The sequence below is a fragment of the Musca autumnalis genome, unplaced genomic scaffold (assembly GCF_047663935.1).
Source record: "Musca autumnalis isolate F117 unplaced genomic scaffold, ASM4766393v1 scaffold_1, whole genome shotgun sequence".
NCBI classification, from domain to species: Eukaryota; Metazoa; Arthropoda; class Insecta; order Diptera; family Muscidae; genus Musca; species Musca autumnalis.
The window spans coordinates 258,609,065-258,626,437 of NW_027411644.1; the positions used below are offsets into that span (position 1 = coordinate 258,609,065).

The window sequence follows — 17,373 nt, forward strand, 5'->3', positions numbered from 1 at the left end:
ATTTTAATGTCATGGACAGTGCAACAGTCTTAAGTTTCTTCTAAGCGCTCGTAAAATATATCTTTGGCTTGTTCGTCCTTGTCTTCAGTGGGAGCATGAGCGCAAATAAAGCTGATGTTGAAGAATTTTGCTTTTAATCGAATTGCAGCGAGTCTTTCATTCACTGGGGTGAAGCTGGAGACCAGATGTTTTAACCTCCGACCAACTACAAGTCCGCAACCAAACTCATGCTTTGTGTCATGGCAGCTATAATACAGTGCGTCACCTTTAGATGTTGTTGTGACGCCTTTCCCATTCCATCGTATTTCCTGTATGGCAGTAATGTTGGCCTTGTACTTTTCAAGTACATCTGCCAATGCGTAAACTGCACCTTCTCTATAAAGAGTGCGAACATTCCAGGTGCAGATTCGCAGATCATGGCCCTTAAAACGTTTGCAGGGTTCGTCAACTTTTGAGGAATTTGTTTTTCTTTTCTTTTGTTTTTTTTTTATAGTATGCTGCTTTTTCTAGGGGAGGGTTACTAACCCGACGCCCAAACCCAAGTTTTTAACGTTCTTGTGGGTGAACGCGCGGCACATTTTAGCTCATTACCTTTAACGGGTGTTAAAGGCAGCTACCCCAGGTGACACCACGGGGAGGTCAGTGTCCACTTGAGATGAAAGAGGGACCAAGATAAATCCTGGACCTTGGTATCTTTCATCCCCTACGTCCATATCAATGCGGCTTTAGACCTGGCAAGTCCACCATTGACCAGATATTTTTAACCTGCGGCAAATCCTGGACAAGACCCATGAGATAGATACAGATCGACACCTACCACCTTTTTGTCGATTACAATGTTTTTACTGCGTTCAAAGGTATTCCAGGCCATGTCTGAATTTGGTCTGAATTTAACTGACACGAGATCCTCAGTTAAAATAGGAAAGAACCTCTCCGAAGAGTTTTGTACCAAAAGAGTTTTCAGACAAGGAGACAGCCTTTCGTGTGATCTCTTCAACACCCTGCTGGAAAAGGTTATACGAGAGGCAAACGTCAAAAGAAGTGACACAATCTACACCAATAGCCACATGTTACTTGCTTATGCTGATGATATAGACATCATGGGCCGATCAGTAAAAGAAGTAACTGATACCTTTATGAAGGTCGAAGGAGAATCTGCTAAAGTGGTGTCTGGCGGTAAACGGTGAGAAGACCAAGTTGATGGTGTCGACGCGCAATGCGTCCATTGACCTCGGGCCAACTGTGGAAGTTGGTTCCTATAATATTGAGGTAGTAAAAGACTTCGTCTACCTCGGCACCTCCGTAAACACAAAAAACGACATCAGTTGTGAAATAAAAAGAAGAATTGTTTTGGCCAACAGATGCGACTTTGGTTTAAGTAAGCAGTTTAAAAACAAAGCCACATCTCGTCAAACAAAAATAACGCTGTACAAAACATTGATACTACCCGTGCTGATGTATGGCTCCGAAGCCTGGGTACTTTCGCAAGCAGACATGGCAGTGCTTGGTGTGTTTGAGAGAAAAATTCTTCGAAAATCTACGGACCAATCTGCGTTGACAGTGAATATCGACGTCGCATGAACCACGAGCTGTATCTGCTATACAACGACAACAATATAGTTAAACGTATCGAGATGCAGCGATTGCGTTGGATAGGCCATATCATAAGAATGGGTGAAGATAAACCCACTAAAATGGCGTTTAAATACGAACCGCTTGGCTGTGTACGCAGAATTGGCAGGCCAAGGAACAGATGGCGCAAACAAGTGGATGAAGAGATGAAAAGGCGCGGTATTCCAGAATGCAAAGCAACAAATAGAGAGAATTGGAGATCTTTTCTTAGTTCGGCCTATGGAACAAATGTTCTGTAATGGACCAGCTAAGTAAGTAAGTAATTTTATCTTGTGTAGACCTCGTTTATTGGGTTTGTCAGTACAATAATTTATCAAACCCACTGGGTTTCAAATGGCAATTCCATTGCCTATATTTCAAATAAATCATCATAAAGAAGGTTAACATTGTAAAAGGCTATAATATAAACAAGGCCTTTTTTTCAATCTTATTTTATTGTTTATTTTTAAAATTTTAAGTCCGTTTATAGTTCGTTTAAGATAACCATTCCTGTTATTGTTTTCCTGCTAAAAATTATTTGTCGCTATTCATGTCCAAAAGGATGTACCTATGTATCATGCCCATTTCACAGCGAAAAAATTGTCATTTGTTTGTTCAGAAAAATGTCATCCAGGTGTTCGACATATTCCATGGGGACACAAATACGCAACAAACACACACATCGTTAATTCCTTCAACTTGAAAAATGATAAAACACAATACAGTTATGCACAAATCCAACAATAACGAAAAAAACTTCCGAAATCAACCAAGCGTTAACCCTTTTCAAACGGCAGCAACAACAATACAAAACACTCGTGGTTAATATCGCAACGGAAGTTCTATTGATAGATAGGTACATATCACGTTGAAATAACTCGTGGACAAGAGTGTACAGCAGCTTATAAAGGGTTCTGTTGGAAAAAGTACATACATATAGACATATAGATATGCCTAGGTACAGGTAACTACAGACGGTCAATATACTGCTGCACAATGAAAGCGCAATCAACCAAAAATTAATCATTGTCCGAATGCAAAAGGAAGGAAATAAAACAACCAGCCAAAATGATAATCCGTCATGCGGATAGGTACGTTATGGTCATATAGGTATCTACACATTAGAGGGACCACTGATATGATTCTATTTGAAGAAAAAGGTGAACAATTATACGTCACACTTTTTTCTTTTCGTAATGGTGACAACATTGATCATTGACAGGGGAAATGGCGCGGGGGAGCATAAATTGTGCGTTCATTCACATGGGGTGTCGCTTAACTGGCAGTTAAATTTTTTGTCGTCATATTCACAGAAGCCGGCCGGTAGTTTTATACTGGACAGACAGACAGTCTTGCTTGGCGTCCACAAGAAATTCTTCTACGTCATCTAAAAATAGACATAAAACGTGCCTAACTAAGGCCAGCAAAAGCGTAAGAGTGCGTAACATTGAAACGCTTAGAAAAGGTGTTGTTGATAGCCGATTGGTTTTTGTTGTTGTCCATTTTTTGAAAACTTGTTTTTCTTATTAATTGCTACTTTGGACAGACTTTTATGGTTTAATTGGCCTGTTGTATTTGGTTAAGTTCGAAGATTTTTTAAACGAATAATATTAGGAACATTTTTAGAATTGATGATAATTATAACATTAATCACGTGCGGTTAATTAGTTGGCAATTATTATGAATAGTTTGACATTGAGGAAAATGTGAAACAGTTTAACAACAATTGAATTCCCTAAGAGAATTTTCGACAAAAATTGGTCAATTGTGAAATTAAAGGTATATGATGGTCGCGAACTCACCGAAAATATTCGACAAAAAATGTAAAAAAGTATTAGTCAGCTTTGTCGACAGAGAAATAGTGGGCCTAACTATCCCACTGACAAGTCCAATAAAAAAATCTACACAAAAAGCCATAAAAACAATTCTCTAGATTGTTATGGAAAATAAAATAATAATAACACAAAGAATACCAAACACTTTAGTGCGAGAAGATTGGTATATTGGTTAGGACGGGGCGATTTGTATGGAAGGAAAAAATGTTAACGGGCGCCTGGAGTTGCTGATTCTTGGGATAGAACTGATCAAAAAAGTCTACTAGAACATATGTCTACAGTGAAGGTTTCAAGTTTTTTTTTTTTTGATATTTTGGCATATAACAGCCAAACCACTGAGATTTTCGATCCAACACAAAGACAAAATCCTAAAATCCTTTGAACAATATTTTTGTAGAATATTTGGATGCTGTAAAATCTCGAATTGTGTTACGTTTACTACGGCTCAAGAAAGAAAGGACGAAAAGGTATGAGATGTTCTACAAAAAGATTCGCCATTCGATTTGACTGAAGAGATGGAATCTCAAAATGAAGCTATAATAACGCTAAACAGATATATAAAGCTATTTTCTCACAAATTAAGAGGCCAAAATTAAACCATTAATCACGCGATATTTCAGAAACTTGACCTATGGTGAAAATTTCCTTTTGGGTTCTAAAAAAACTCACCAAGGGCTTTCATCTCCAAAAGGAATTTTTAACCCACTGAATTTCAGTCCCATTTTGTAGTACAGTGTAATTTATCGATATTTTCCGAAAAATGTGCACCTTCTCGAGGCCATAACTGACTGAAGGAGAGTTCCAATGCCTTTGCAATGTACAAGAGAGTTCTTAATTATTGTCTTGGCTACAATTTTTGTCTATGTGTGGGTTCGGAAATCTCAGTGGTTTGGCTGTTATATGCCACAATATGGCAATAACCTTGAAAAAAACTTCAAGCCAAAATATGGGGGGGGGGGGGGGGTCAATGTTCACTGTAGGCATATGGTCTAGAATACTTGTTTGCTCAGTACAATCCCAAGAACCAGAAACTCTAGGCGCCCGTGGTGGTGTTCAAATCGCCCCACCCTAATATTGGTATATTTCGTGATCCATATTTCAGGCAGTAGTGATTTCCCCTAGCAAAAAGAAAAAAAGAAGTAAAAAAGTATCAGTCGGCTTTGCCAACAGAGATATATCCTCAGCCAATGTGAAGCGAAACTTTCACTTCCGGACAGATCGAATGTATTTAAGGTCTCTTCAGAATTTTGTGGCCCTTTTTGGACATTGAACTTGCCGACAAAAATGTGGATTAGGAATTAACTGCACTAAGACACAAATGTTGAACTTTTGTAGGGCAGGAACCCTAGAGAGGATCGATATGGACCATTTTAGACGTTAAACTAAATTTTGATAAAATATTAGGAGATCCAAAGTTTGGACCAAATTGGTTGCCCCATTCAAGTGATATCGTCATAGCATTTTAGTGACATTTTTTAAATATTGGGGAGAAGTACCCAAAGTTGTGGACCAATAATGCCCATGAAACTAAGTTTAGATATAATATGACGAAGATCAAATGTTGGACCAAATCGGTTGAACAGTTGAACATATGGTGACATAGATGTTTTTTACACCTTTCGGGCTGTTTCCCAAGAAATATGGACTTGGGCTTGCCCCTGAAAAAACTTTTACCGTCGTAATGGAGGTAGCGAATGCAAATCGCTTCAACAAAAATCAAAGTGATTCGAGAGCAGGTCTTAAAGTGAACTTATCCGAAATTTTGTGTGAGAAGTACCAGAAGGAGTAGACAAATATAGTCCATATTCGAACCTGATCTATATCTGTAGTGCGATTCTGTAACTCCTTAACGACAGAATTAACGACAAATGTCGGTAGTTAACGATAATTTTCGGTAAGTGCTATTCTGTATACCAATTTTAACGATTTTTGTCGGTAAATTTTGTCGTTAATTACTGAAAATTATTGTTAAGTTAACAACCAAAAAAAAAAGTTGTCGTAAAGATTTAACGACAGCACATTATTGCAATATTTTGCTGAATTCTTTTAACAACGCGGTTTTTATATGAACATATGTTATGTTAATAAGGAGGGGACACACGGTAAATTCCGCCTTATTGAGAAAAATCTTCTTAAGGCATTTACATAAGGGTTAACTATGTACGATAACATGGGGCAGCTTCGCCACTGTTGTGCTTTCGCCAGCGCCGATTTTATTGAAGCTGCATAAAGATCGCCAAAGAGAAAGTTGTAGATCTTCGATTAACTCATAACTTTCCCTTGGACGATCTACATGTAGCATCAATTAAATCGGCGCTGGCAAAGGCGCAAAAGGCAAAAAACGTTAGCTAAATCTTCAAAAGAACTCAAGTGTGGTACTGTTATATAAGACCTATACCAATGCCCTTAACACTATCTTTCTGAGAGGCCAAAACGTGTATAGTATTCCTATAACCTACTTGGTTCTGTATTAATATTATAGATTTAAACTCAGCATCACTAAAAATCAGAATGCTAAAAATGGCGTATATGTTCGGATTTCCGAACCTTTCATACTCTCCGCTATGAGAAATTCCATTTGATGTGGGCGTGAATTGAATATATGAATATATAAACTCAAATGACGGTAACTTGGATCCACGTACACCATTTTAGGGGCTTAAGTAATTCCAAAACTCAATATTCATATGGCAAAGTTCGTTTTATTGCGGTGTTAAAAATGTCTTGATCTGTACATGCATAATAACACAATTCACTCCAAAGTGACCTTTTGACCAATGATTCTGATTACACTGTCCTGCCCACTCCAAACATATAATGCCTTGTCGAGCTATTACTTGGATGCGAATGACTGTTTATTCATATCCTGGAATAAAACCACGAAAATCTATGAGATTATTTGACTCCTAGAAGTTCATACATACATACACACTTGACGTTTTAGAAGTTGAAATAATACTTGTGTTTCGCATTGTTGGGATACTTGCAGATACTTATGTTAGCGCATTTCTTCAAAAAAACTGACCTTTTTACCTCCCTTACGCGTTTTATGCCTTTATTTGCGAAGAAATAACATTTTTAATTCAAAAATACATTAATAAATATCAAAATATAATATTTGACAATTTGCCTTTCCATCGATATTCGTCGGTATGTGCTAACGATTTCTACAATCGTTAACATAATGTTACAGAATAGCACATTCGTTAACTCAACCGAATATTTTTGTTAAGTACCGATGTCGGTTCGTTATTCAAAAAAGTTACAGAATCGCACTACTGTAGTGCGATTCTGTAACTCCTTAACGACAGAATTAACGACGAATGTCGGTAGTTAACGATAATTTTCGGTAAGTGCTATTCTGTATACCAATTTTAACAATTTGTGTCGGTAAATTTTGTCGTTAATTACCGAAAATTATTGTTAAGTTAACAACCAAAAAAAAGTTGTTGTTAAGTCTTAACGACAGTACATTATTGCAATATTTTGTTGATTTCTTTTAAAAACGGCGTTTTTATATGAGCATATGTTATGTTAATGAGGAGTGTACATAAGGTAAATTCTGTCTTATTGAGAAAAATCTTCTTAAAGCGTTTACATAAGGGTTAACTATGTATGATAACATGGGTCAGCTTCGCCACTGTTGTGCTTTCGCCAGCGCCGATTTTATTGAAACTGCATAAAGATCATCAAAGTTCTCTTTGATCTTCGATTAAATCATAAATTTCCTTTAGACAACCTTCATGTAGCATCAATTAAATCGGTGCTGGCGAAGGCGCAACAGTGGCGAAGCTGCCCCATGCTATCCTACATATGAAGACTACGCTAACCTTTGTTTTACTTACTAAAGAGGAAAAACGTTAGCTAATGCTTCAAAAGAACTCAATTGTGGTACTGCTATGTAAGACCTATACCAATGTCCGTAACACTATCTTTCTAGGAGGCTTTCGTTGGCTTTAATTTAGCATTGAGGCCAACACGTGAATAGTATTACTATAACCTACTTTGTTCTGTGATAATCTTATAGATTTTAACTCAGCATCACTAACAATCAGAATGCTAAAAATGGCGTATAAGCTTGGATTTTCGAACTTTTCATACTCTCCGCTATGAGAAATTTCATTTAATGTGGGCGTGAATTGAATATGTGAATATATAAACTCAAATGACGGTAACGTGGATCCACGATCACTGAAGGGGCTTAAGTCATGTCAAATATCAAAGCTGAATTTCTGTACAGAGCGCCACAACCCAAAATATGATCCCAACTTTTAATTAAAAAAAATACAAATGCGCTTTTAAAAAAGATTAATGATGGTTTTATCACTTTTATTACTTTTAAATCACACACACAATAAAAACATCTTAAGAAATCCTTCTTTACTGGCATCCGTATTCATCCAAAAGACACACATTTGAGCCAAACTCCTTCAAAAATCTGAATTGTTTCCTTCTTAAACGCTTTATGTTTTGTACTCGCGACGAAATAATGTTTTTAGCTTCATATTTTAATTAATATTAAAATATAATATTTGACATTTCCTTCCTATCGATTTTCGTCGGTATGAGTTAACGATTTCTACAATCGTTAACATAAAGTTACAGAATAGCACATTCGTTAACTCAACCGAATATTTTCGTTAACTACCGATGTCGGTTCGTTATTAAAAAAAGTAACAGAATCGCACTACTGGTAGATATATTTGGATGTGCAAAGTATGGATCACATCGGTCACTCCCTTCAAGAGTTATCGTACGCAAAATTTTGCCGAACATATTTAAAGTTTTGTGGGGGTGATACCTGAAGGAGTGGACAGATATAGCCCGTCTTCAAATTTAAACTATGTTTTGATAAAATATTGCGAAGGCCAAATTTTGGACCGAATCGACAGTTCCGTTCGAGAGTTATCTTGCGCTCCAACCACTACACAAGGTGTCATAGTGGCTTTTTGCACCTTTCCGGCCATTTTCTGAGGAAGTATGGACTTGCCCCTGATGAAACTCGAACCGTCGTATGGGGGGAAGTGAATACAATTTGTTACAACAAAAATCAAAGCGATTCGAGAGAAGGCCCTAAACTGAACTTTTTCCAAAATTTTGTGTGGGAGGTACCCGAAGGAGTGGACCGATTGTGTCCATATTGAAACCTTATCTAAGTCTGGTACACATTTCACAAATGGCAAAGTATGGACCAAATCGGTTACTCCCTTCAAGAGTTATCGTGCGCACAAATTTTCCGAACATTTGTGGGGGAGGTACCGGAAGGAGTAGACCGATATAGCCCATCTTCGAACTTAAACTAAGTTTGGGTAAAATATTACGAAAGCCAAAATTTGAACCGAATCGGTTTATCCGTTCGAGAGTTATCGTGCGCTCCAGCCAGCCAGCCAGACGGTCGGACATTGCTCAATCGACTCCAGATTGTCTGAAACACATTTCGTCCAAACATATTTGGGGTCTAAAACCATTATTTCGATGAGGCACATTTTGCCCATTTTGCTGAGGGTATAAAAACAAGTAAGAGAGTATTAGTCAGCTATGCTGACAGAGATATACCCTCGGCCTCTGACCAAAAAAATGAATGAGGGTATAGTCAATAGGTGTGTACGATAACTTTCCCAGCAATAATTACTCAGTAAGTTCCAGCAACCTCTCTCAGTGAATTTTACTCACTCAAGCAAGAAAAATTGCAGAAAGTTATCGAACAACATTTTGCAAAAACTTGCAAGAAAGTCAGCTGTTTCCGAAAATGTATGAAAATTGTTTTTGTTTCTTTTATATTTTAAACCAAATGGAACAAAAACATACATTTTAAAATATCATTTGACTTATTTAAAGCAGTAATCCTATCCACAAAGCATTAAAATCTAAAAAATGTAAAATTGTGAAATCTTCTTGGTCAAAAATCTAAACATTTCAAGTTGTGTACATTGATCAGCTGATTCAAAGTCAGCTGGCCGACCTTTTTACGGGACAAATTTTCCCAGCAAAAATTTGCAAGTTCTCAGTCACAGAACTCTCCAAAAATCTCTCCAAACTCGCTCTCTTTTGCTGGATAATTTTGTTATCGAACAGCATTCAGTAAAAATTTGTATGTACGAATTTGTACAAATTTTTGGGTTATTGTACACACCTTATGTGTGGAAGAATTACTACTCTCTTGCAGAGTTATGGCGCTCCCAAATTTAAGAAAATTTTGAAGTTTTGTGGCGGAGGTACCCGAAGTTGTTGACTTATATGCTCAATCCTCGGACTTGATCTATGTTTGGAAAATATGTTGTGAAAAATTTCTACAAAGTCGTTCCATTGTTTGGACCAGCACCAGCAAAATAATTTCGATGAGGCTAATTTTTATCGTATGAAATGACCGCAATATTCTTTAATAGAACACCAGACTCCTCTGCAGTATCAAAAGATCTACTCATGAAGGCCAATAGTTCATTTCAATGTACATTAATTCTTTAAGAAAATCTCTGCAGTAAATACGCCAACACGCATTCTCAAAGAAGACAAGAAGATCTTTTCATAGAAAACCCACAGGTCTTCTTTTAGAAGACACAAATGTCTTCTCATGAACAACAAGTGGTTTTCTTAAAGAAGACTAAAAGGTCTTCTTATTGAAGGCTAACAGTTCTTCACAAAATACCAAAAGGGATTCTCATGGAAGACTAAAGGTCTTCTCATAGAAGACCAACAGGTCTTTTTGTGGAAGAACAACATATCTTCTTGTGGAAGAAAAACAGGTCTTCTCGTAGAAGATAAACAGGTCTTATCATAGAAGATCCACAGGTCTTCCATAAATTACAAACATGTCTTCTGTGAAAGAATAACAGGTCTTCTTGTCAAAGATAAACATGTGTTCATTTAGAAGACCAACACATCTTTTCATAGAACACCCACAGACCTTCTCACAGAAGAACAAGACTTATCATTGAAGACCCACAGGTCTTCCTGAGGAAGAACAAGAGGTCTTCTTTTGACAAAAAAAAACAGATCTTCATGTGGAAGAACAACAGCTCTACAAATAGAAGACCCACAGGTCTTCTCATTGACTTCAAAAATTCTTGTTGTGTAAGAAGGCAGGTCTTCTTGTAGAAAACCAACACGGGTTCTGATAGAAGACCAACAGGTCTTCTCATAGAAGAGCACAGGACTATTCATTGAAGATCAATAGGGCTTCTCATGCAAAATCCTCTCATAGAAGACCAAAGAAAATAAACATATATTTTCATAGATGACCAGCAAGTCTTATCAGAAAAGACTTATTCATGAAAATCTAATAAGTCTTCTAAAAGAATATTAATAAGTCTAGATCTGATGGAGTATTGTATTCACGACTTTTTGTATGAACAAGTACACTTGGATTCGAAACAACAACAGTACATGACTACGGCTCTGATGCCCTAACATAAAGCCTCAAAAAAAATTATTTATTATGCAGCCTTAACAATACTAAAATGTATGTCTATAAATATCAGTAAAAGTTAATCAATATCAAATCTATTTTTAGAACGAAAGGAGAACTATGGAGAAAAGAAACATACAAAAAATAAACAAATAAAACATCCAATTGCAAAGGCAATCAATGTGGTGCTGTTTAAAAATAAAACTTGGGCTAACTTACCTGTTGCCAATGGTAGATTAGGATTAGAACACAGCAAGAAGAAAAGATGCCCACTAAGTTGACTTGGTAATACAGCCTTAATGTCTGAATTGTAGTCACTGTCGTTCGTTCTTTCTTTGTTCACTATTTTGTCCAATACAGATTGGATATTATTCACTAATTGATGATAATAATGATGATGTCTTTCCAAAGACAAGCTATACACAAAACACAAATGACTTTAATGACTTTAACACCACAAAGTGTAATTCTATGGAGGAAGAGAATCTCAAAATTAAATTGGGTATGCAACAATGAATTTGTAAATTGATTTCCTTTTTTTCTTTGCTTTTTTTAGCCACAAACTATTTTTCCATTAGTATTCTTTTTTGGCTTTATCTATAAATTATCACAAAAACTTCCACCGATTTCAAGTTGTTTCTTCTTCAATGTAATACAAAAAGTTGCTGCGTATTCTCCCAAGATTACACAAGGATTGTGAGAAGACAAGTTTGGTTGCACCAACTTCTTATAAATGTTGAATGTGAAGTTGGCCAATTCTTTACAAGTGGAAAAACTGTAATGAACTTCTTTTTAGATTTGTTTGAAACTGGCTTACACGACACACCACGAACAAATTAAAAAACCCACACAAATCGGTTGGGTTCGTCCGCAAACAATATTGTTTAACCGATGGACTCACAAATGCAACTGACTCTTTACCTGGCTTTTCTAATTTGATTTGGTAAGGTGGTGCTGTGGGTTTGTTTTGTGCCTGTATTGGAATTGTTTGGCTTTACTTGGCTTTTAGTTCTGTTTTTGTTTTGCTGATCTAGCAGTGCCATACATTGAATACATTGAATGTGGCTAACATAAAACCATGGAAAGAAATGGCTAGATTGCACTCAACTCAATGCATAGTGCAGAAGGGGAACAACAAAACCAAATCCAAAGAATGAATGAACGTTATTGTCCACAAATAAAAATCGATCTGAAATGTAGATGTTAAAAATTATGTTTTAAACGTATTAAACCGTACAAGGGTAATATCACATACATACGTATTTCACAAATATTTGTCAACACAATTAAGTTTGGTATTTCTGCAAATCACGAAAATTTCGAAAACTTAACGATTTTAAATTTCAAACAAAGTGACACAAATGGTCTGTTCCAGTACTGCACATTTCTACACATTTTTACTATTTTTTTCGATAACATAAAGGAAAAATCGGTTATCGGAGTAAAAATGTGTAGAAATGCAGGGGTGCCAAGTAGAGCTGGCAAAAAATCGATGGCACTATCGATAAAATCGATTGTTTTTTAAAAATTAAATATCGATAGATAGTTTTGCCTATCGATATTATCGGAACAAAAACCCCCAACCCAAAACTCATTAAAACAAATAAAAATTTCGCTGCTTTTAGGTTTTTGTGTGTGAGAAAATAAGCCCGTAGTCACACGTACATATTTTTCGGAAAGGTAAAATGTATTTTTTTAATATTTTCATAATATAAAAGCAATTTTATATTCTCCTTTGCATTTCTGTGAACTACTTGTGCAAAATGTCAAGAAAAGCATTGACATTTCCGCCATTTTCATCTCCAAATTAATGGTGTTGACAGCTTACCGATAATATCGATAGTAATCGATATTTTAAACTATTATATCGAAAATATCTAATGTTGGGAATATCGATGGTTTGCCAGCTCTAGTGCCAAGTTGGTGGTTTTCCCGCTACTTGTGGTGATTTTTGACGTACAAAAACCACTGTTTAAGCAGTAATGTCAACTGTTTTAAGGTAAAAATCGCTACAGACCTATGGTGCGTATGTGGCTGTAGCGATTTTTACCTTGGAACAATTCGCATCCCTGTAGAAATGTGTAGTACTGGAACAAACCAAAAGTCAAACTGACACTGACACGATGAGAAAAGATATTTGGTCTGTTCCAGTACTGCAAGAATCTACTAATTTTTACTATTTTTTTCGATAACATAAAGGAAAAATTGTTATCGTAGTAAAATATAGTAGCTTCTTGCAGGTTCTGGAACAGAGCAATTATTTAGGTAATAATTACTGAGTGTACGTAACGCAATAAACCCACATTACTGGTCTGTTCCAGTACTGCAAGAATCTACTAATTTTTACTAGCTCTGTTCCAGAACTAAAAAGTTTTTACAATTTTTACCACTTTTACACATTTTGCGTTCCCGTACACAAAATTTATATGAAAATCGTTTACGACTTTTACCACTTTATAAAGTACGGGAACAGGCCAACTATTTTTTCCGATAACATAAAGGAAAAAATGTTATCGTAGTAAAAAATAGTAGCTTCATGTAGGTTCTGGAACAGAGCATACGAATCAGATATACAGTCAGGGACAAAAGTTTACATACACCCCATAAATCTCGACGTCCAGGAAGGTATATTATGAGCAAGAACAACTTCAAAGCTTTCTAGAGTCTCAAAATTTGCCATCTGACACTAATTTTATGCTTTTTATAAAGTACAATACCTTAAAACGCAAAGAATTAAGCAAGGGTCAGCATTGATGAGGAATACAAGAATTCTGACCTTAAATAACGGCATTTAACCCCCCAAAATTATTTTTGTTTCTCTAAAATATATCTTGGACACCCAGAGTCTTTCGCTGAAACAATAAAATTTAGAAATTTTGCCGCTAATTCCATAAATTCTACGGCAATACACAATTTCCTTGGGGTGTATGTAAACATTTGTCCCCACCATTTTTTGGTTTTTGTAAAATTTACCGTTATTTGTATTATGGATTATACTTTTGTTGTTTCAAATATTGTTTATTAGTGAGAAGAAATAAAACTGCATACTTGGAATTTCGTAAAAGTCATTACTTGTCCTAAAACCCGAGATTTATGGGGTGTATGTAAACTTTTGTCCCTGACTGTATATGAAGAAAAAGTCAGTAAAGGGGTGTTTAGACTAGCCATCAATGTCATATGACACGAAATAGAAACATTCCATACTCTTGTGCCAGACACTTTACCACTTTCAAAAGTAAAGGAACATACCATGGTATAAGTAAAGAGGTAGATTTAAATGAAGAAAATCTATAGAACCCTTGTTTTTCTTGAATTCCTAAAACTTCAAAATAAAAGCAACAAGTGGGTTTGTTTACAATGCATTTTTTGAGCATTTTATAAAAAACGCGAAAAATGAATGAAGAGTTAAGTTTTCTCCACATAATCGAGTTGTGAATATGATAAACTGATTGTTTCAATGCAAATCTCACCAATTTCTTCCACACAAATGGTCTAAAAACAATTTTAAAAATCATTGAATTCGATTGTTTTTAAAATTGTTTGGCATATTATTCAAACACCACACACACATACACAGTTTGTTTATATTGTTTTGAAGTTTTAGGCATACTCGCATGAAAAAATTTAAATTGACATAAAGCTTTGGCTAACCTTTCTTATTAAACCATGGAACATACTGTTACGAATGTAACTGATAGGTTTAAGCTAGTTTAGTTTAATTTCCGTTAATTTAAAAATTTGAATTGTAACGTAAAGTTTTTATTACGCAGTTACTTTATTTAAGCAACAACAACTACCATGTAGAACTCTCTTCATTATTCTAGATGTTACTTTACCTTTCATTAATGTGCTTTTATTTTGTTTTGCCATAATCATGTAATTATTGTTTAGTTTGTTACTTCTTTGCACTTGTTTGTTGTAGTTACGTCATATATATGCAAAGTGACAACTCATATGTAAAAAACATATCGTGTAAAGTACCCATTAGTGCGAATGTGCGTCTGTGTGTTCGCTGCACAGATTCGAGATGTTGCCATATGTGTTCTGGAGGACTCTAGAACAGGGAGACTTTGGGGTATAAATACCGGGGAAATGGCAATAACGTAGTAGTTGTGTTTTAAGCGTTGAACTGAACAGATCGGTTAAAGAATAGCTGCGTGCTAACTAGAGACTTGCTGTGTGCTTAGTAATTAAAGTCGGTTCTGAATAAGTGTAATAAAGTAAATAAAGCATTGTAAAACGAACCCTGTTTTATTTGGTACAAATCGTACTGGGGAATAAAACAACGTCTACAGGGAGATTAGTTAAATCTAATTCCGTAACAATACCAAATGTGGAAACGTAATTTCACTGCATTTTTAAGGGGTGTTTACACTATCTATCAATGTCATATGAACTGTCAATTCTTTTATCCATTCGACATCCTTTATGTTTGTCAAACTACATACCACTCTTAGTTTTTGCGTTCACACAAGCATACAATTTCGCATAAATCACGCAACACACACAATTTATTTTGTTAAAAACTTAAATCGCGCGAACATATTCGTTTCATATTTTCTTCATTTGTTGTTAAAATTGTTTTCTTCCAACAAATTATTTCTCAACTGCATACGAAAATACATAGCCGAATAGAACGTTCCCTTAATGAAAAATTTACATATCAGTTGCCACATTATTTTGATAGATGAAAATTTTCATAGTGGTCACACTGTAGCTGTGTTCCTTTACTTACCTGAGGTTACCATTTGTTACCATTTTTAACCTGCAAAGCGTTCCTTAACCCAAAAAAGTGGTAAAACTGGCAGCAATTTTTAATACATACGCACACATACGCCTTTCTCTTCTACCACAGGCTACCAGCATAATTTCTGCAGGAAAAAATTGTAGAACTGATATTTCGACTTTTGTTTGACGACTATATCACAATGAAGAAAAAATGCACGAAAAAACAGAAGAAAAAGTCGAACGTTGACAAAACTAAATTAAAAATAAAAGACGAAAATTGATTTTTTATGTTTCTTTTGACATTGCTACCAGATCTACCATTTTTCCGTTCCTTTACTTTTCTGGTAAAAATGTTCATGAGAGAGCAATTTTGAGAAATTTTGACACTTTTTTCTTTTACCACTTTTACCATTAAAAAAGTAAAGGAACAAAGCTAGTGTAAACACCCTTTAAATGGCGTAAGGAAAATCCCTAATATTGCACACAGCGATTCATGGTACAAATACACAGGTAGCCGCATCGGCAATTGTTGGCAACATAAGATGTCAAAATTTGACATCAATTCAATGCAATTGACACATTATGTTACCATCAGCTGGCATGATAATGCTACCTGTATTATTGTACCATGCAGCATGGTACAAATACACAGGTAGCCGCATCGGCAATTGTTGGTAACATAAGGTGTCAAAACTTGACATCAATTCAATGCAATTGACACATTATGTTACCATCAGCTGGCCTGATAATGCTACCTGTATTATTGTACCATGCCATGCAGCGATTGTACATGGTACAATAATACAGGTAGCATTATCATGCCAGCTGATGGTAACATATGGTCTGTTCCTTTACTTCTGAAAATGGGGAAACCGGCAAAAGTAGTAAAAGTTGTAAACTGCTCCCATATGAATTGTGTTTGAAGTAAAGGAACGCTTTTCGAGTAAAAAGTAGTAAAACTTGAAGATTCTTGAACGTAAAGGAACAGAGCTATAATGTGTCAATTGCATTGAATTGATGTCAAATTTTGACATCTTATGTTGCCAACAATTGCCGATGCGGCTACCTGTGTATTTGTACCATGCGATTGTATAACGATGGAAAATTTCAGGTCATATGACATTGATGGCTAGTGTAAACACACCTTAACGAATGAATGTATAGTATAACAAATCGAAAAAATTGAAAAATATACAAAAAATCAACAAGTTATGATATCGATATAGAGTTTAAAGTAATGAGATGGTTAAAAAGTGTCGCATGCCATTTTTTTAAATTTTTCAATGTACGTTTCTCCCAGCAACCAGCTTTTGCTCACATTGGGTTATGGCTGATGAAAATTGCTATACAACACTAGATGGCGTCCATACACACTGAAGAATTTGAATGACAAAAGCTTCGTTCCCGTACTTTTTAATGGTAAAACTCGTAAAAGAGAGAACTGCAAAAACTTTGTTGTCACACACAAGTTTTTTGAAATAGTTCGGGAACGGAAAAATGGAAAATACGTCAAAAAAACTGGAACAAATGTCAAAGTCGGAGTATCAGCCAATCAGACGCCGGCAACCATGTTACTATTTTTATACTCGCTCAAATGTGTCGCGTAAAAAGTTTTTAAAAAGAGAGTCATTCAACGCCATTTTTGTTTAAAGAGAAGTGAACATTTTACAACTTTTTTGTGTACGGGAACATTTTTTCAAGTAAAATGAAGTCGTAAATATTTTAAAAACTTTTTAGTTCTAGAACACAGCTAAAATTGGGGTATTTACTACCTTCCGTGATTTGCCAACTGTT

At 35.6% G+C, this 17,373-nt stretch overlaps 1 protein-coding gene across 1 annotated transcript in view; it reads right to left on the reverse strand.

Annotated features, from left to right (window-relative positions):
* LOC141389457 (uncharacterized) overlaps window positions 1-12,190 on the reverse strand; it is a 91,998-nt gene extending 79,808 nt beyond the window's left edge. Inside the window, exons 1-3 of the mRNA XM_073960950.1 lie at window positions 12,107-12,190; window positions 11,773-12,040; window positions 11,071-11,267 (exon numbers count right to left, since the gene is read on the reverse strand). Of these exons, the coding sequence (XP_073817051.1) occupies window positions 11,071-11,267; window positions 11,773-11,894 (319 nt within the window). The 5' untranslated portion in view covers window positions 11,895-12,040; window positions 12,107-12,190. The remainder of the gene's footprint in view (window positions 1-11,070; window positions 11,268-11,772; window positions 12,041-12,106) is intronic.
* Between the last annotated feature and the right edge of the window lie 5,183 nt (window positions 12,191-17,373).